The sequence below is a fragment of the Oryx dammah genome, unplaced genomic scaffold (assembly GCF_014754425.2).
Source record: "Oryx dammah isolate SB20612 unplaced genomic scaffold, SCBI_Odam_1.1 HiC_scaffold_23, whole genome shotgun sequence".
Taxonomy (NCBI): domain Eukaryota; kingdom Metazoa; phylum Chordata; class Mammalia; order Artiodactyla; family Bovidae; genus Oryx; species Oryx dammah.
The window spans coordinates 118,813,363-118,834,625 of record NW_024070207.1 but is presented as its reverse complement, the minus strand read 5'-3'; the positions used below and the strand labels follow the sequence as shown (position 1 = coordinate 118,834,625).

At 41.0% G+C, this 21,263-nt stretch overlaps 1 protein-coding gene across 4 annotated transcripts in view; it reads right to left on the bottom strand.

The window, feature by feature from the left end:
- PIR (pirin) overlaps positions 1-21,263 on the bottom strand; it is a 101,215-nt gene that overhangs the window by 23,985 nt on the left and 55,967 nt on the right. For all 4 annotated transcript variants that reach the window (XR_005725516.1, XM_040266595.1, XM_040266597.1 and 1 more), the window contains exons 6-7: positions 15,497-15,581; positions 3,456-3,500 (exon numbers count right to left, since the gene is read on the bottom strand). Coding sequence is in view for 3 of the 4 variants with exons in the window: in XM_040266595.1 (XP_040122529.1) it covers positions 3,456-3,500; positions 15,497-15,581 (130 nt within the window). In the remaining variant the exon portion in view is untranslated. The remainder of the gene's footprint in view (positions 1-3,455; positions 3,501-15,496; positions 15,582-21,263) is intronic.

Genomic DNA, 21,263 nt, shown 5'->3' with positions numbered 1-21,263 from the left:
CTTAGCAGCAGCAGCAGCAGCATATGGCTTCACTGTACTCACCATGAACTTCCCTTTTTAAATTTGTTTGAAAAATTATTGATTTATTTTTGGCTGCTCTGAATCTTCGTTGCTGCACATGGGCTTTCTTGAGTTGCAGCCAGCAGGGGCTACTCTGCAGTTGCAGTGTGTGGGCTTCTCCCTGTGGTGGCTTCTTGTTGCAGAGCACAGGCTCAAGGGCTTCAGGATTGTAGCACATAGATAGGCTCAGGAGCTGTGGCTCTTGGGCTCTAGAGTATCACCTTAGTAGTTGTGGCATGTGGCCTTAGTTGCCCCACAGCATGTGGAATCTTCCTAGATTAGGGATAGAACCAGAATCTAACTTACACAGCTAGTTAATGTCCAGCATTTTCTAACGTTCAAACTCCATCTGTTCTTACTCAAACTAAATCTACTGATGTCCATCTTTTAAGTACTTCCTGTATCAATTAATACTTTTAATAGTCCTCTTAAATCTCCATCTACGGAATTCCCCAGACTACTTTCTCCAGCCAAACTATAGTCTATATATTCCAGCCCCATACGTTAAGTACATATTTATAACATCTATTTCAATAGAATGGAGGTACCTGACATCTTGAAAAAGACAATTACTTGCTTATCAGTTCCTGCCATCTGTGGTTGGCTGGTGCCATCCTGGTTTTATAATCAAGATAAAATTGAGGCAATAAAGTCAGAGAGCAGTTTCGGGATTCTCTCTAGATTTTATAGGTCAGTACACATTATTTCTGCTTTGTTGTTTCTTTTTCTCTAGTGATTTGTTCTTGCCCTTTTGTTTTTCTCATTATCATCTCCATTCGGGGGAGGAGAGGATGAAGGGAAGGAGATAAAATTTAAATGAGGTCATCTGGCCAGTTCCTCATTGGCTGAAGCAGATTCCCAGGAGGGCAGTTTCACGAGCTACATTCATTCTCTCCATGGTCCCCATTACCCTGGACAGATGCAAGTTTGCTCCAGCACTACAGACTGTGACCCCATTTCCTGCCAGATGTTTTACACTTGTGGCTCATGGTCCTGAGAGGTGACAGGGCCAATGGATAGAGATGACTCAGGAAAATCCTGCCTCACATAGAGAAAAACAAGTGGGTGTGTAAGTCTTTCTTATCCCTCAAACCACTGAACTCTTTTCACTTGTTAAACTCTTGGACTAAAGGTCGGTCAGGAAACAAGGTTGTACCTACTGGCTGAAACAGGTTTTGAAGATTATCTGTTCATCTTTCTGCCCTTCAACCTCTACAGTGCCATTTAAACTGAACAGATCCAGAGCCTCTCCAAGATGTGCCACTTTGGTATGCGGATTGTTTTCAGCTGAAGACAATCAAGGCCCAAAAGATTCCTACCTAAAGGAATTCACATAAGAAGCCTGGAACAAAGAACTATCACCAGAGATAACTTTTTATCTGAATGATCTGTGCGCATGGCATGGCAAACATCCCATGACCCCACATTTGCTCTTCTTATCATCCTGTGAATCACCCTCTTTGCCTTTGAAGCCCCAGGTCCCCGTTTCATTCTTTAGCTCAGGATGGCATCTGCCCAACTTATCTTATGGGACTCCTGTACGTATGTAACTAAGCTTGTTTTTCTACTGTTAATCTGTCTTATGTAGATTTAACTCATAGCCCAGCCAAAAAGAGAACCTAGAACGGCAGAGGAAAAACTTTTCCTTGCCCATAAAACCAGAACCAAATGTGAGCTTTTGTAGAGCCCACAAGCTAAGAAAGGTTTTTACATTTTTTAATGGTTGGGAAAAATCCCAAGAGGAGTAGTTCATGACACATGAAAAATGTATAAAATTCTGATTTCACTGGCCATGGATCACGTTTCATTGGAACAACAACCCCAATCCTTTATGTATCACCTGTGACTACTTGTGTGCTACAAAGGCAGGAATGAGTCACCACAACAGAAACTGTACGGCCTGCAATGACAAAAATACTTGCTACCTGGTCCTTTGGAGAAAATCTGCTGCCCCTGTCCTTTCACAGTCTACACATTTCTGGTATCCAAACCAGCTCTGAATCCATGAGATTTCTTTATTACTTTCCATTTGTGCATATTATTTTATTTCTCTTGAAATGCTAAGTCAGGGGTGTTACCTCCATTAAAAAAATGGCTATTACTCTCCATTTGTAGAAAGTATATACTATGTGAAAACCAAGATTTTTGAAAGATCATAAAAAACAAATGATGCTTCATCCCTTCCAGATGGTTAATACAGTTTAATGTGTATGCCAATGGACTTGTGATACTACTACTAAATCATTTTCACACTTTCTCAAATGCCAAAAGAAATGAATTTTGCTTCTGAATCATAATTGAAATGCTAATTGGTAATGGAGGAACTAAGCCCATTTCTATGATATAAAATCAAAACACACAAGCTCTGGGTTACCATTATTTTTCAGAAGATTAAATTCAGGCAATGATAACTCCCATTTTGGAGAATATAAAGAATAGTTTAAATGGCTCTGGGTGTGGCCTTCAAGCCCTGAGTAGAGTGTACCAGGAAGCCAGCTGTCTGGGGCTGGGAGTATGTTGTCCAAGGAGGTAGTCATGTCAGGACAGCAAGTTCATTGTCGAGGAGGCTGCACTGCAGGTTGGGGTGGAGAGCCCCCAACCAAAGAGGGTCTCAGAAATGGGATTCCTGGCTTGCATCTTGGAGTGGTCAGATGGTCTGCTCTATTCCCACCACCCCCATCCACACCACCTATCCTCCATGAAGAGCACAGAGTGGGAGAAAGGAGACTAGTTCTCTTTCTGTAGCTTTTCCCAGAATCACAGTCTGAGGTGCATATTTGAGTCCAAGGAGTTTATCTGGGAGGCAGTCCCAGGAAACACCAGTCTAGGCAGTGGGAAAGTTAGGAAAGGAAAGGCAGACGAGGAAGGATGTGTTACCAAGGACACATTCAGATGGATAGCTTGAATATAATCCCTCCAGGAAACTCAAGGAAAAGGCCTCACTTTGAGACTTCTCAGAAACACCTGGGACAGCAAATTCACCTTCTTCTACCTCCCAGGATCTTCCCGACCCAGGGATTCAACCCACATCTCTCATATCTCCGGTTGGCAGGTGGGTTCTTTACCACTAGTGCCACCCTGGAAGCCCCTTTATCAGTATGGGGGTTGCCAACAACTTAGCAAGGTGTCAGCCCCTGACATTTGCACACAGGCTACAGCAAAATGGCTCCTGTCATGACTGGTGCTGTTATTCTTCTCCCTCGCTGAACATGCTGGAAGCTGAGAGGTGCCCTACCCTGGGGATACCAGTATGTACTACAGTGTAGAGAGGGCTAGTGCCGGACAGGAGGAGGCAAAGGATTCAATTACACGAAAGGTTTCATCTTATCCTTCCTTCCTGGCAGTAGTTTAAATTATATTGCAATTGAACCCAAAGCAGCAGACTCATCACTTACCAATATACACATTTCCAGATATGGTATAAATGAAGCTTGTCCACCCTGAAAAGGGACCAGCGACATTAAAAGGTTAGTGTCCATAATGCCAAAAGGAACAAAAGGATAACAGTATCAAATATTTAACAATATCTCTATATGAAATATAAATATAAAAACCTATATAACAGATATAAATGGTAAGTTTGGAGATCAAATCTTGTAGATATATTTTTTTTACATTTAAGTTCTATAAACAGCTTAGAACACACACACTCGCACATGCATGCTTGCACACACAAATTCATGCACATACCACAAAGAGCTAAATCTAAATGACCTGAGACCAAATGTTTAAGAACTGCCCAAGCAGACAGTGTGCTGCTTCCTGACTGTATATCTATATGCCAACAGCTGTACTAATAAGCAAGCTGTTCCTTCCAGGTAGAACATCATGCTCATAACTACAACTCACCAGTTTGGCTTATCTTCAGTTCTTTGGACCTCCAAGCAGTTTTAAGTGTAAAAAGAATGCTAGAAATGGGCTTCTTTTTACTTAGTTGCATTTTAGGTTCCAGTGAACGCTCTCTTTTCTGTCCTAAAACAGAGCATCAGTTCCAGGGATGCAGAGAGGCATAATCTTTGGGGTATGAATGGGCTTCTGATGGCTTGTGCCCTCCTTGGAATTATTCACAGAATTTTTTCAAGTGGATAAGCTTTTCTGCAAAGAGGATACATAGCATTGGCCAGATTCCCACTGTGACCCGTGGGCCAAGAACTCAGAAACACAGATGACCCACTATCTGCCCTCTTGGCACCGGCACTGGATTTCCACAGATATTTATGTACTGTCCCTGTGGCCCAAGGAGATCCTTGAGGGACATGAACGTAGGAGGGGCCAGCTCAAAACAGAATCAGGACATCACTCCTTGTGTCTTTGGTGAAAAAGAAGATTCACGCAGGGAATGCAGGGTTGTGTCCAAGGTACAAGGGCAGGATCCAGACTGAGGTCTGTGAGAGAGTCAATGTGCTGATAGAGTAAACAAAACCAAGGCAGGCATGGAAGAATTACAGAGGACAGAGTAGACACTAGGGATGTGGCTGTGCTGCCAGGCGGGTTCAAATGTGCAAGAGGGGCCCACACAACAAGCCAGGACTGGTCAAACTTAAACCGAGTCTGGTTGAGAAAACCTAAAGGATGACAAAACAAAGACAGACACTCAGGAGGATGCTGGATGCTGGTAATTTTTCATCCTCCTCTTTCAGTTTTTCCTCCCCAAGATTTGACTAGAATGTGTTTAAGGGCTCTGGAAGTAAATCTATCTGCTCAGAGCACACTCACACTTTTGCTTCCTTACTGAGCCACTGGCTCAGTCTTCTGAACGTGACCTCCCATTGTCTAGAGAGCAGCTACCACTCCCGTGAACTGGTTGGGAGTGGAGACAGAAGAGAAAGACAAGGCCATGGATAGATCTTCATGGTGTGTGCAATATGGAAGAGGGAGGTTCATGCTAGATGCTGAAAACACATGCTAGCCGTTCCCAGCCCATAAATATCATTAACAATTTCATATTTATGTTTTCAGTTTCTTTTTTTCTCCTTTTTTTTTGTGTGTGGGGTGGGGGAGCGGCGTGGGGACGCACCATGCGGCATGTGGGATCTTCTCTGACCAGGGATTGAACCTATGCCCCTTGTACCAGAAGCCAGGAGTCTTGACCACTGGACCACCAAGGAAGTTCCTTTTTTTCTTTTATGCACTATATATTATTTGCTTAAAAACTAGAACACATTTTTCTATGTTGGATACCTTTCCATGTCAAAACATAGAGAAATAACCCATTTTGGGGAAAGCCTACAAAGCATTCCATTGCAAGAACGTGTTGTAACTGACATAATAGATCCTCTGCTCATGGTTGAAAGGTATAAAAAAATTAATGGTTTCTGAGTTTCACAGAACCTCAAAGGTCTCAATTGCCCAAGTGGGTTTTTATTTGGAATCATTGTGATTGTTCCAATATAATTTTTCCTCCACTTCCTTTGCTTCATTCCTCCTCATCCTCCAAGCAGAAAATTAGTCCACACATAAGTGCCTTGGTCTGTTTTCTTTCCCTTTTTATCTTTTAAAATCTTTTATCCAGAAGGACCAAATGGCCCAGTCAATGTACTATGTGCATTCACCTATTTTTATTCCTTGCACAAGTCTTCTATTGTGATAGAGAGTTCACCTTCACCACTACTAACACAACTCATGTTACTGGTTAGAAGGTACAGAGGGAATAAAATAGAAACAGAGGGTGATTTCCTTGTTTTTAACATGTTGTCTACCTGCATTTCTATTAAACCTTGTTTAAGATCCACTAAGCATTTGTTTCTTAAAGCTATAGAAAAGCAACAATCAAACTATGTGAATGCTTATATATGTTTACAAACTACCACATTTTCTTGGAATTCCTTCTCTGCTAAGAGCAGGATTATATCAGCAAAGAATTCTCTTGTGAGATTTCCAGGTCCTTCCAATCGCTCTTTCTTCCTCTATCTCTCCTCTCACTTTTGTGTACTGCACCAGAAATGGATACATCCTGACATTTTGCTGTCGGAGGTTACAGGCCTTGAAAAGATTGTCTCCAAGCCACTGGCTCTTCACAGCTGGGAAGGGCTCTCCCTCCCACCCTGAGGCTATGACACAGAACAGGAGTTGGGAGGAAGGTCACATTTTATCCCTGGACCCGTTGCTTGGTTTAATTGGAAACACATTTAAGACAGACCTCCTACATACAGCCCAACAGATGACGTGTAGAACTTTTCTTTTAAACATGTAAATCATTCTCTGTGGCATTTGCTCTCATTTCCAGGGAGGTTCCCAATTCCTGCAAACATCCCTAGTGAGAACTTTTCTTGGCCTATGTTCCTTGCCTTAACCCAGGTCATTTTCCTCCTCCTCAGTCTTAAGTTCATTTCCATGAGCTTTCCAACAGCTGCTTATACATGTACATGTAGAGAAAGTAGAAAAATATGGCCTGGAGACACACCAAATCCATGACAAAGGTTAGCTCTGGGTTGGGAAGGGGAGAAGGCAACCAGGCTAAGGAGAGAAGGAACCTCTCCCCAAACTGTGGGCCACACTGGATGCCACACCCCAAAGCAGCGTTGGTTCCTAAGAGCCTCCCCCTAGATACTCTGACACTCAGCTTGGCAGGCAGCTCATTCACCATGGACCCCATGCCTGGCCTCCTGGACAGCAGGCAGACCCACTGGATATTTCTCTCTCCCTCCTCATTCCACCACACTATTTGCTAATTATTACTTTGAGGGCTTCCCTCGTGGCTCAGTTGGTCAAGAATCCACCTGCAGTGTGGGAGACTGGGGTTCAATCCCTGGGTTGGGGAGGTGCCCTGGAGAAGGAAACGGCTACCCACTCCAGTATTCTGGCCTGGAGAATTCCACGGACTGTAGTAGGTCCATGTAGTCCATGGGATCACAGAGCTGGACACGACTGAGTGACTTTCACTTCACTTCACTATTACTTTTTTTTTTTTACTTTATTTTACAATACTGTATTGGTTTTGCCATACATTGACATGAATCCACCACGGGTGTACATGAGTTCCCAATCCTGAACCCCCCTCCCACCTCCCACCCCATATCATCTCTCTGGATCATCCCCGTGCACCAGCCCCAAGCATCCTGCATCGAACATAGACTGGCGATTCGTTTCTTACATGATAGTATACATGTTTCAATGCCATTCTCCCAAATTTGATATAATTTCAGACACAGAAAAGCTACCAAAATAGTAGAGATTTACCATATGCTACCCACCCAGATTCTCTAAAAGCTAACCTATCACATATGCTTTATCAACCTCTCTAGAAATAAACATTGTTCTTTTTTTTTTTCTGAAATACTTGAGAGTAAACTTGGAGACATGATACCCCTTTACTTTAAAGTAATTTTCAGCAAGTATTTCCTAAAAACAAGAGTATTTTCCAATATAACTTGAGTGCACTTATAAAAATGACAACATTGATACAATATCAGTGAAAAAATTATGACCATTAATGTAATACTATAAGCTATGTACAGACATTTAAATTGAGCCAATTCACAAAGACAGAAATATAGATCAATGGAACAAAATAGAAAGCCCAGAGATAAATTCACACACATATGGACACCTTATCTTTGACAAAGGAGGCAAGAATATACAATGGAGTAAAGACAATCTCTTTAACAAGTGGTGCTGGGAAAACTGGTCAACCACTTGTAAAAGAATGAAACTAGATCACCTTCTAACACCACACACAAAGATAAACTCAAAATGGATTAAAGATCTAAATGTAAGACCAGAAACTATAAAAACTCCTAGAGGAGAACATAGGCAAAACACTCTCCAACATAAACCACAGCAGGATCCTCTATGATCCACCTCCCAGAATTCTGGAAATAAAAGCAAAAATAAACCAATGGGACCTAATTAAAATTAAAAGCTTCTGCACAACAAAGGAAAATATAAACAAAGTGAAAAGACAGCCTTCTGAATGGGAGAAAATAATAGCAAATGATGCAACTGACAAACAACTAATCTCAAAAATATACAAGCAACACCTGCAGCTCAATTCCAGAAAAATAAACAACCCAATCAAAAAATGGGCCAAAGAACTAAATAGACATTTCTCCAAAGAAGACATACGGATGGCTAACAAACACATGAAAAGATGCTCAACATCACTCATTATTAGAGAAATGCAAATCAAAACCACAATGAGGTACCACTTCACACCAGTCAGAATGTCTGCGATCCAAAAATCTGCAAGCAATAAATGCTGGAGAGGGTGTGGAGAGAAGGGAACCCTCCTACACTGTTGGTGGGAATGCAAACTAGTACAGCCACTATGGAGAACAGTGTGGAGATTCCTTAAAAAATTGCAAATAGAACTGCCTTATGACCCAGCAATCCCACTGCTGGGCATACACACTGAGGAAACCAGAACTGAAAGAGACACATGTACCCCAATGTTCATCGCAGCACTGTTTATAATAGCCAGGACATGGAAACAACCTAGATGTCCATCAGCAGATGAATGGATAAGAAAGCTGTGGTACATATACACAATGCAGCATTACTCAGCCATTAAAAAGAATACATTTGAATCAGTTCTGATGAGATGGATGAAACTGGAGCCGATTATACAGAGTGAAGTAAGCCAGAAAGAAAAACACCAATACAGTATACTAACACATATATATGGAATTTAGAAAGATGTCAATGATGACCCTGAATGCAGGACAGCAAAAAAGACACAGATGTGTATAGCGGACTTTTGGACTCAGAGGGAGAGGGAGAGGGTGAGATGATTTGGCAGAATGGCACTGAAACATGTATAATATCATGTAAGAATTGAATTGCCAGTCTATGTCCGATGCAGGATATGGCACGCTTGGGGCTGGTGCACGGGGATGACCCAGAGAGATGTTGTGGGGAGGGGGGTTCATGTTTGGGAATGCATGTACACCCGTGGTGGATTCATGTCAATGTATGGCAAAACCAATACAGAATTGTAAAGTAAAATAAAAATTAATTAATTAATTAAAAATAATAATAATGATGGGAAAAAAATAAAAATAAATTGAGCCAATTGTGTCAGTAATGCATTTTAGGGCAAAAAGAAAAATACATGTCTAGACCAGGATGGAATTCAGGTTCACATGTGGCATTTAGTTGTCACTTCTAATCTCCTTTCATCTGAAATGGTTCTTCAGTCTTTTTCTTCATTAAAAGTACAGACTTATCATTTTGTTTTTTAATTTATTTTTAATTGGAGGATAATTGCTTTACAATATTGTGATGGTTTCTGCCAAACATCACCATGAACCAGCCATAGGTATACATATGTCCCCTCCCTCTTGAACCTCCCTCCCACCTCCCACCCCATCCCACCCTCTAGGTTGTCACAAAGCACTGGATTTGAGCTCCTTGTGTCATAAAGCAAATCCCCACTGGCTCTCTGTTTTACATATGGTAATGTGTATGTTTCAATGCTGCTCTCAGACTTGTTATTTTGTAGAACGCCCCTCAATTTGGATTTGTTTGATGTGTCCTGTCATGACAGCATTGTTTGCTAATCCCTTTCCCTCTCAACTCTAGAGATGCGTTTTTATTTTCAATGCTTTAATTTTTTTAGTTCAGAAGAGCACGAAAGATGAGACAAGGAACATATACATTAACGTATTTATTTCATTTCTTTCTTCTCTTTTGCAGATAAAATCATATAGGTGAGAGAAACAGTGCCTAACTGGTTGCTTCCAGTCAATTTTCTATACCCAGAGAATATGATTTTCTTGCAGGAGAAGAGGGTGTAAGAGAATGGTCACATCCCAGATCTTCCGGCAGGAGGCAATTCAAGAGGAAGCTGAAGCAGAGTGAAAGCAGATTTATTCAGGGAGATACACACTCCTTGACAGACTCTGGGTCCTTCCAGAAGGTGAGAGAGGCCCTGGGGTAAGGCTTGGTTAGTTTTTATGGGCTGGGTAACTTCATACACTAATGAGTGGGAGGATTATTCAAGCTATTTTAGGGAAGGGGTAGGGATTTCCAAGATTGGGCCACCACTCACTTTTTGGCCTTTTACGATTAGCCTCTGAACTGTCATGGCACCTGTGGGTGTGTCAGCATATGCTGACGTATTATAATGAGTGTGTAATGAAGCTCAAGGTCTCAGTTCAGTTCAGTTCAGTCACTCAGTCCTGTCCGACTCTTTGTGACTCCATGAATCGCAGCACACCAGGCCTCCCTGTCCATCACTAACTCCCGGAGTTTACTCAGACTCACATCCATCGAATCCGTGATGCCATCCAGCCATCTCATCCTCTGTCATCCCCTTCTCCTCCTGCCCCCAATCCCTCCCAGCATCAGAGTCTTTTCCAATGAGTCAACTCTTCACATGAGGTGGCCAAAGTATTGGAGTTTCAGCTTCAGCATCATTCCTTCCAAAGAAATCCCAGGGCTGATCTCCTTCAGAATGGACTGGTTGGATCTCCTTGCAGTCCAAGGGACTCTCAAGAGTCTTCTCCAACACCACAGTTCAAAAGCATCAATTCTTTGGTGCTCAGCCTTCTAGTGGAAGTCAAATCTTCCACCATCTTAGGCCTAGTAGGTTCTAACCAGTTTTTGTTGTTTCTGCTTCGATAGTCACATCTTTCTCTCACTCTGACTCCCATCTTCCTCTTTTATTTATACAGACCCTTATGATTACATCAGCCCACCTGGATTACCTAGGCTAATCTCCCCATCTCAAGATCCCTAATTTAATCACAGCTGTAACATCCCCTGCACCATGTAAGGTAACACATTCAAAGGTTCCAGGACTAGGATGTGGACATCTTTGTGCAGCCATTATTCTGCTACTACAGAATAATAGGATAAGCTGTATGTTCTCTTAAGAAATTTTGTTGACTTATGTATATATGTGTTTAGTTGCTCAGTTGTGTCCGACTCTTGCAACCCCACAGACTGTAGCCTGACAGGTTCCTCTGTCCATGGGATTCTCCAGGCAAGAATACTGGAGTGGGTTGCCATTTCCTTCTCCAGGGGATCTTCCCAACCCAGGAATTGAACCCGGGTCTCCTGCATTGCAGGCAGACTCTTCACCAGCTGAGCTATGAGGGAAGCCCAGTCTAGTTGTAAAACAGTCATAATTGAGATCCTTCAACAGGTCAGCATTCTCCATCTTCCAAAGGATACTGTGGCCATTCAGTATCACAGAAGATCAGGCGTGTCTTTTTAAATTCTGGGGATCAAAGTTGTTCCAGTTTTTTAAATACATTTTAAAGAAGTGGTTCTGGAACTGCTAGCTCCAATCTGTAAAAGAGAAAAAAGCAGCATCCACAGCTGTGGCTTTTTTCCACCGGAAGCATCCTTCCCTGCTCTAGATGGGGACGTAGACAGACTCTCCACTGAAGCTTTCCTTCCTTGGTCAGATTTAGTCTGTCCCTTACCAACATAGGTGCCTTATTCATCCCTCCCGGTTCTACCACTGAGGTGGGGTGGAGATGCACCAGGGGTAGACCTGATGGCATCCCAGATTGATTTCTAGTTCCTTACCACCAAGACCTGTGCTTGATTTGCCAGAGTAGTTTCCCAGGATGCTTCCCAAGCTAGGACTACTAGGGGAAGCATCCGTCCTACGTGTGTTTGTGCACATTCCTGCGTATAGTCCCGACCACAGTAGAAATGGTGAGTCATAAAGAGATGAACCACCACCAAGATGTCCCTTCTGAGTGTCACCACACCAGTATAGCAAAAGAGGTGGTGGAGGGTTGGCCAGTGAAGAAAAAGTGATTTTTGTCTTCAAGCTATTAGGACCAATCCTTCCAGTTCATTTCCACAGATTCCACAAAAGAATATCTAAAGGGTTGAGACAAAAGCCATCAGAGAGCCCCCCTCTGGTCCACTAAGAGCTAGAGCTACCAAAGGAAGAAGCCCATTGCATTTCCAATCTGAACAATCACATATACTCTAAAGAAAAGCTAAAAGTTGAGGGAAGCAAAGAGGGCTTACGAAATGAAGTTTTTCTGTACCCTAACAATCCTCCAGTTTTAACATTGCAGATCATGCTTTTAAATATCTAGTAGCAGGGATACTATGAAGGAAGATGGAAAAATAAACAGAGTGGGTACTGAGGGCCCAACTGTGATGCAGTTAGTGAGAAGACAAAGGGGACAGGAGGACCAGAAGGCACAAGATTTTTGGAAAAGACTGGTATTTTCCTAGAAATATAGACTTATGACCTTCTCAATGAATGATAACAAACAGTGTTATCTGGACATCAGTTTATAGCAAGGGAAATCACACTGCTTTGCAAGAGATGGTAAAAGTCACTGCAAAAAACACATACACACACACACAACAAAAAAGATGACTACTGATTATTATTTTAGCCAAGAACTAACATGAAAGATGTGTGGCTAATGTGAGAAGAATCTGGTACTGTCAGAGATTCGACAAATTGGATTCTTTGTAAGAGATGCACCATCTAGCTCAATTCCTGATATCAACTGCCTTCCAAATCATCACTACATGAAACATCTGTTTTCTGCAAGATTAGCATAACTCTACAGAAACGTGCCTTGCCCAAAGGAAGTGAAGAGATGGTAAAAATTGATTCCAATACTATTCGTGGGAAGGAATTCAGATAAAACCTCATCTGACTCACGAGAAATGTTACCAGTCTCCCTTAACTGGATGTCCCTCAGGACATAAGCATGTTCCTGGTGTCAGAAATGGGATGGCAGCAGTGCATGCCTATATTTCTATCCTTTAGTTTGGTAACAGTACAACAAAGTCAACATTAAATTAATGAGATTGCAAAGCTTATGACAAAAGCCAAACATAACCCAGACATCCACGTCAAATCCCTTTACCATGAGTAACAAAACAATCAAAATATTATAAACAAAACACAATGAGGACCCAAAACACAATGAGACCCATTGTAGCCAATGGGCTATAATTTCAAGGAATATTTGATGAAACACAGCTCTCAAATAAAATAAATTTAGACAGTCCTTGGATTTTATAATGGAATTTGATCCAGGAAGGTGGTTTAAAAAGACAAAAGGTGACCCTGACTTGAATGATTTGATATTAAAATTTATACAGTATAATTTTACTAACCAATATGTTGGATTAAAGAGTTTGCCTGCAATGCAGGAGATCTGGGTTTGATCCCTAGGTTGGGAAGATCCCCTAGAGAAGGGAAAGGCTACCCACTCCAGCATTCTGGCCTGGAGAATTCCATGGACTGTATAGTCCATGGGGTCGCAAAGAGTCAGACACAACTGAATGACTTTCACTTTCACTTTTATGTTGAGTTACAGGCAGCCAGCGGAGAAGGCAATGGCACCCCACTTCAGTACTCTTGCCTGGAAAATCCCATGGATGGAGGAGCCTGGTAGGCTGCAGTCCATGGGGTCGCTGAGGGTCAGACACGACTGAGCAACTTCACTTTCACTTTTCACTTTCATGCATTGGAGAAGGGAATAGCAACCCACTCCAGCGTTCTTGCCTGGAGAATCCCAGGGACAGGGGAGCCTGGTGGGCTGCCATCTATGGGGTCACACAGAGTCAGACACAATTGAAGCGACTTAGCAGCAGCAGCACAGGCAGCCAGAACTATTAAATAAGAAGTGCTGCTTTATAATACCTAAATTGTTTTCCTGGAATTGGACATGGAAGCCTCAAACTTTAGATTTGTCAGCTAATACATGAAAGCATGGATGAGTGTATATGGGGGGCAAGCGGAGAACACACTATAACTGAAAGTGACATACTGCAAAAGACACGTTTGTCTGCATCCTAATTAGGTTTGTAACAGACTTGTTTAAAGTGAGTTTACAGTGACCTGATGATAAACATGCATTTCTAAGCTACTTGTTCTTGTATGTGTCCCAAAACGTCTTTGAAACAACTCTGTTTAAAATCCATAATGCCAAAATAATCTAGAGGTATGGCTTTGTAAACTGACAGATACATATTCTCTTATGAGGCAATATATAGAGTGGTGGTGAAGTACAGAGTCAAAATGAACAGGAACCATGGGGGCGTCCTTGGTGGCTCAGATGATAAACAATACACTCACAATGCAGAAGACCCGGGTTCGATTTCTGGGTTGGGAAGATCCCCTGGAAGAGGAAATGGCAACCCACTCCAGTGTTCTTACCTGGACGATCCTGGACAGAGGAGCCTGGTGGGCTACAGTCTATGGGGTCACAAAGAGTCGGACATGGCTGAGCGACTAACACTTTCACTTCACTTTCACACACCTTAAGTATTGGTAGGTTCATGGAGAAACTGCTGTCTCATATACTGCTGTTGGAGCATAGGAGTGCCTTTCTGGGTTGCAATCTGCCAGACTTTTAAAATCAAACATGCATAGGCCTTGTGATCACCCCCTGGAGACCTATTGTAACAAAACAACCCCTCTACGGAAGTACATGGGTACAAGGATGTTCACTGCAGACCAGTGTGCAGTAGCCAAGCACTAGAAACAAGGAGAGCACCTGCTGAGAGGGAAGAGCTAACTGCATTGTAGTCAACCCATGGCATAGAATGGGTTCAAAGCCAAAGGAGCAGATCCTGAGGAATTTCCATGAGGTTCGGTCACAAAAGCAAGATGCAAAAATTTATTTATGATTTCATTTTAGTAAAACAAGGACAAAACTCTATATTTGTGTACATTTACATGTACATATATGTGTACAGAAGTAAGTGTTGAGAAAAATACTGCAAGATCTTATTCAAGGATTATCTCTGAACTACTCCTGATCTAGGATACAGAGAGAATACTGCTATGGGTAGATGGGAAAGGGTTGTGAGGGAAGCAAACTCAAAAAATAAAAGAAAAAACCCACAGCATTAAAACTTAAAGCACATGTGCGGTCACACTTACTGTTATAAAAAGTAAGGCACATGTTTAATTGCATTCATGTACAAAACCTTTCTGAACTTAAAAGTAGCCAGAATGGAAAAAAAAAAAAAAAGAGAGAGAGAAGAATGGGTCCAAGGTTAATACCATACCTAATGACTTCAGGGGTGGCCCTTTAAAAAAATAAAACTGGCTTTAAATACTTGGGAGTTTTCTAATTGTTCTCTGGATTTAAATGGTGACTTATAAGTAAATCCTCCATAACAAAAGGTGTATCTCAATCAAGAATGCACTTGTTCATAAGTAACACAGGTTGGATTGCCTCCCGGAATTGTGAGTCAAAAGTGGCTGGGAAGTCAAGAGACCTGGGTAAATGTCCTGCCGTGTCCAGCAAGTCCTTACATGGCCTTGAGCAAGTAATGAATGTTGGGCCTCAGTGTTCACACCAGTGAAATGAGGGGTGGCCCCAGTGGATTAACTTGAAAAGCTCAAGCACTCTTTGCTCATTTAAACATAATTAAACATACACAGGTTCATAGAACTTTGTGTTGAGGTTCAGAAACAAACCCATTCCAGAGAAAGTGGCCCTTATGGTTTTTTCACCCTGAAATGATGACCAAACCCCAGAATCCATCATACCTTTAGGAATAGATTGCACATGCTTCGCTCCTTGGTCCAATTTAAAGTCCAAATATAAGGTTGGTGTGTAAGTGTAAATCTTGGACTGAAAAGAAAAAGGAAATCATCAGCATCTTTCCAAGAATAAGGTTCATCTTTACTTGAGCTGGTCCCTACTGTCATGGGCCTAGGGCCTGGACCCATTATATTTAAAACTCCTTCTTGGAAGATGCTATTAAAGTGGGTATGATGGGCTACCAATATACCCACCTCCTGAGTGTCTCAGTCTAAAAGTTCACCCTCCTAGCTTGACAATATTGTTGACAAGCTATTTTAGCATGGCAGCTGTCTCCCTACAGCCATTTCTCCAATATGATCTGATGTCAATAGTTCAATGGCCGACAGCTTCTCCACCTTCTCACTTCTTGTCTTCTCCTGAATATGGTAGTTTAACGCATATCAAATGTATGTTTCTTTTCCAGGTCTCAGTAAAGCTATGTCCATTTTGAAATTCAAAGAGCACAGCCTGTAAATATCTGTTCTAATTTGCCTCTCTTGCATTAAAAGGTGGTCCAACGTTGCTCATCTAAAAAAGCCACAACTCAAAATGTAAGAAAGGCCAACCTTTGCAGGATTTCTCATTATAAACAGTGGCTTTGATTCCATCAACAGTTCAGCAGTTTGTAATTCAATATACTGCCATTCTGAATCACCGACGCAACCCCAATCCAAGGCATTATCACTGTTGCCATAAACTTTATGATGTTTCACTGTTTGTCACAAAGACCCAGTGGTTCTGTTCTTATTTTTTTAAGTTAAAAAACACACAAAGATGAACAAGTACATAAGGCCAAATTTGGCAAGGATGTGGAGTAATTGAAACTTTTATACATTGCTGGTAGGACTATTACTTGATATAAACACTTGAGAAGACTGCTTGGCAGTATGTACTACAGATGGATATATAAATAATCTCAGCATTCCAACTCAACAGGTGTATCCCCAACAGAAATGTTTGCTGAAAGACATGTACTCAAATCTTGACAGTAACAATGTTGGTGATAGCCCAAGCTGGAAATATTCCCAATGTCTTTAATGAGAGAAAAGATAAGTAAATTGCAATATACAAGGGACTATGACACAGCAAGGAGAATGAATGAACCCAACTATATGCAACAACTCAGATGAATCTCGCAAACATAGTACCGAACAAGCAAAAACAGACACAGATCATATAACATATGCTTCTGGGGACTTCCCTTGCAGTCCAGTGGCTAAGACTCCAGCTCCCCACGCAGGGAGCCTGGGTTCGGTCCCAGGTCGGGGAACAAGAGCCCACATCCTGCAACTAAAGATCCCACATGTAGCAACTAAGACTTGGCACAGCCAAATTAAATATATAAAACATAGGCTTCCATTTCTATAAAGTTCAAAACAAGGGAAAACTAGTCTATGGTATCAGAAATCAGAAAAGTGATTACCCTGGGATGGTCAGTAACTGAATGAAGTTTAAAAGGGGGCTTCTGGAGCCTGGCAGTATTTGGTCTCTTGGTTTCATGGATGAGTTCACTCGGTGAAAATCATCTGAGTCGTACACATGATTTGCGTACTTTTCTGTGTATGTGTTGTATTTTTTAACAAATACTTACACTCAATAGAAACACAGATGTGTAAATAGACCACAAGATAGAATCCAGAGCCCTTTACCATTCTTAATAAGGGCATCATTTTGCACTATGTCAACTCCACGAGGACATGGCCATCTATCTGCCCTTTTCACCTGGAGCCAATGCACAGGGACTGTCACATAGTAGGCATTCAATAAAATTCACCAAATGATGTTTCATTATGAAAAATTTCATGTATAATAATAAATGTATTTATAGTATACATAGTATATTCATCAATATCTTTACCAACATGTAGCAAAATGCCTTTCTTCAAGACAGGTGATTAGGTATGGCCCAAGTGTATGTCTGGTAATTAAGTTTTGGAATAGAGACTTGTAAATAATGCTATCAGAAAATTATTCCCTGAAAAAGTCCCATGAATTGAAGCTTTGGGCTTCAAGTGGTCTGGTAGGTGCTTTTACGTGGCTTAGGAGTTCAAGCTGCATCCATACAGCTTCAAAGACTGGAAAGGCGAATTCCCCTGTGGGAACATAAATGAAAGAAGAAAGACCTGTGACATCAAGGGTGACCTGAGGCCAAAGATTCCCAATCAATCTGAGGAGCTTGGAACACACATGAAACAAGGGCAGCACCCGCGGGACACAGATCTGATCCTCTAGCCTCATGAGGTGTGTAAGGCACCATCTGGAAAGGATCTGGTTTTGCCTAATGAAGACTTCTAAAATTACTCCTGAAAAGATCAAGGGAAAACTTCACTTAGTATCAGATGACTCCTCTTCCAAGGCAATATTTTACTCTCTTTCAGAAAAAAGAATCTTTGCTTGGTTCAAGCATCTTTTCTGATCTCTGCCTCCTGGCCAAGGCAGTATCCCTGCCAATAGCAAAGACACGAATCACTAAGAGGCTCTTGGTTTAACTTTTACTAGAAGTCTCCCAAAATGTATGCATAGAAGTCATCCAGGAGGCTTTGATGCTGGTATTGCTTTTCCTGGTGACTAGCAACGCCTTTATCTTCTTCTGGGCTTAGTTCACTACATCCAAAAATCTGATGTTGAGACTTCACTGATGTTGAAATGTATTTCTGGTTCTGAAATTCTGAATCAGAAAGTCAATGTTTTTCCCCCCCCACTTTTTAATTTTTTTTAATTCTGTTCTGATTTCTCAGACTAGAGCTATAGAGAAGTGAGAAGGTGGCTGGGGCAAGGGAGAGCCACGAGGGCTGTGGGGACTGTGTGGAGAGCCACTGGTTAAGTTGTGCTATTCTTGCCCCGAACCTCAGCCATCAATTTTGCCCTCCTGGATAGCTCTTCTCTTCTTCCTGCCTCTAGCTTTTCAACCTAATCCATACTGCCTCTCCAAATAGTAGCCCCTCTCTCTCTAATACTGCAAGGACACAGATATGCGTGTGCACACGTAGACACAGAATTCTGTACTTATGTATTAATTTACAAACTTACAAAAAACAAAGAATGAGGGCCATTAGAAAAGCCACAAATATATCCTACAACATCACAGTATGAAAAGGGCTACAGGGAAGTTTTAAATTCATTTTGAAGGTTTTTTTTTTTTAAAAAAAAAAAACAACATCTACAGATTAAAACCAGATTCTGATTCTAGTCTCTTTGTACTGAAAATCAGATCATTGACAGTTTCAATATAACACATCTTGAATAATCAACTACCCAAAACCTGTATGTACCTTATTCTATTTAAATTAATCCATACTGAGATAAAACTCAATTTGAAAGCTGTTCCTATGAATCTGTGTATGCATATATATATATATATACACACATATATATGGATAAATATATACACACATGCACACAGAGTTTTTGAAAAGCAGGTAGGTTTTGCTTTTTAAAATTTTGATTTTCTACGGTAGCTCTGTTGAAATACCAAATGTAATTTCTCTTCATTTAACTCAAGGATGGTAACACCAGCCTCCAATACACTTTGAGCAAATCTGGACTTAATTTTTCCATCACACACACTGCTGATTTGCAACCATAAAGAAATATTGCCATTCAGTATACTCTTGTGTTCTCTTTTGTTTATTTTCATATGCAGTATTAAACTATTAATAGACCCTCAAAATAGAATGAAAATTTATTTATACAAATCATTCTTTTTTGCTCTCAATCTATTTCCATAGGATTAAAATAACTGGTTCAAGGTAACCTAAAATAAAACATTTCTCCATAAATCTGTTTCAGCATGAACCAAACTAACGCACCTAAACTCTATCAGAGAAATTATTGTCATCATCCTTTTGCTCTTTTGGTCCTGATTAACACTGCCTGCACAGGTACTAAAATCCCACATGGTTCCTCTTTTGCCTTTCTTTTCATTATTTAATTGTCTGTTTAAAGCATTTGGGAAACTTATCTTTAAAGGTTTCTGTCTGTATTTTAAAAGCCCAATAGCTTAAAATCTTACAGTTCAAATATCATGAAGGCAAAGCTTCTAGAAGTGAAGTAACAGAACTCTTTATGAGACGTTAAGGGTAAATTCTGGCTAACCACTAACAACAGGGGTGCTACCAAATCCAGACAAGCCTTGTCTCTCTTTCTCTATAAATATGTCGGAATTAAACCCTAAATGAGCCTAAGACACCACTCCAATAATGACCACAAAACAACCAAGACAAAGCACGGTCTACAAAACCACTTCCTTTGGAACCTCAACTACCTACATTTTCCAGCCTTCAAAGACCTCCTGCTTCCCCTGGCTTTCAGTATGATACCCGTGTTAAGCTAGTTTCCTTCCTCTGCTTTTATTCATAAATGTGATCTTAATTAGGAGATGAAATTACTTCCACATGGAAGCCACGTGACTTAGTATGTCCTCCCAAGAAAAAGAAAGGTGCCTGCTATGTTGCTTGCTATGTATAAGTGAGGTAAAGAAGATGAAATATCGTTCATGTTGCCACTGCTCCTTCCACAAATAACTACCTCCCATCTATCCCTGCATGCTACTCATTCTACCGCCATGCTGGCCTTCCCTAAAACCAAGGGGCAGCAATTTGTCACATGTCAGAGCTGTAATAAGTGTTTTCACATCTTTTTGAGGACTATTTTCAAACCTTTGATGATGGAATGATTTTTTTTTTTTTTTTTTAGGAAAAGCACTTGAATTCTCAATCTTACTAGATGCTGCTTATGCAAATTACTCTAGAGTAACACGTGCAAATTTTCAGGATTTTATAAAAGAAAGAAGCAGTGTATATATATCTATTCCTCTCATGTTGGATCATCACCCTAATGTTCAGCATTTGTGTTTTTGTTGGCATCATTGCTAACTTTTGATGGATACCTTTGCACGTAAATTTTTGACATTTCTATTTTTTTCCTTTCTCAGTGAAATTGTGGGTCTAAAGGTCTAGACATTTCAATACAGCTCTTGATATATCTACAAGTTTATGGCCAAATGCAATGTGGCCAAAAGTGAGCTGGTCGACATGGTAATGTGACTGAATAGCAATTTCCCCAAACTTATCTACTGCTTCCCTGGTGGCTCAGACGATAAAGCGTCTGCCTGCAATGTGGGAGAACTGGGTTTGATCCCTGGGTTGGGAAGATCCTCTGGAGAAGGAAATGGCAACCCATTCTAGTACTCTAGTCTAGAAAATTCCATGGACGGAGGAGCCTACATCCATGGTAGGCTACAGTCCATGGGATCGCAGAGTCGGACACAACTGAGCAACTTCACCCTTGTCTACTGCTAGTTGGTTTTCTGGTCTCTGTAATTACACTACACCACAGGGCAATTTTCTAACTCATTATGTGCTCTAAATATCGGGTTTTTTCCCCCTACTCATCTAATCTCCTATTGTTAGAAAGTTAACTCATTCCAACAAATTCCCTATTGTTACACATTTAAAATTTGTCCCCAATACATCCTTCTTCAAAAATAGAAGGGAAGGATTAATTGCTGGAAAATAAAAAGGGAAAAAAACCCTGGACATCTCTGAGAAAATAGAGTTGCAGGGCATGGGGTCGAGGGAGTTTGGTGCTTCTCTTATCAATTATCTGAGACAGTTTTTTAAAAAATAAATGAAGGCTATTTACTCTTAATACTGTTAGTTGTAAAAGTCACCCAGTTTGTTTTTGGCTTTTTTGTGGCATTTCTGACATGGGTCAGCTCTACCAATCTTT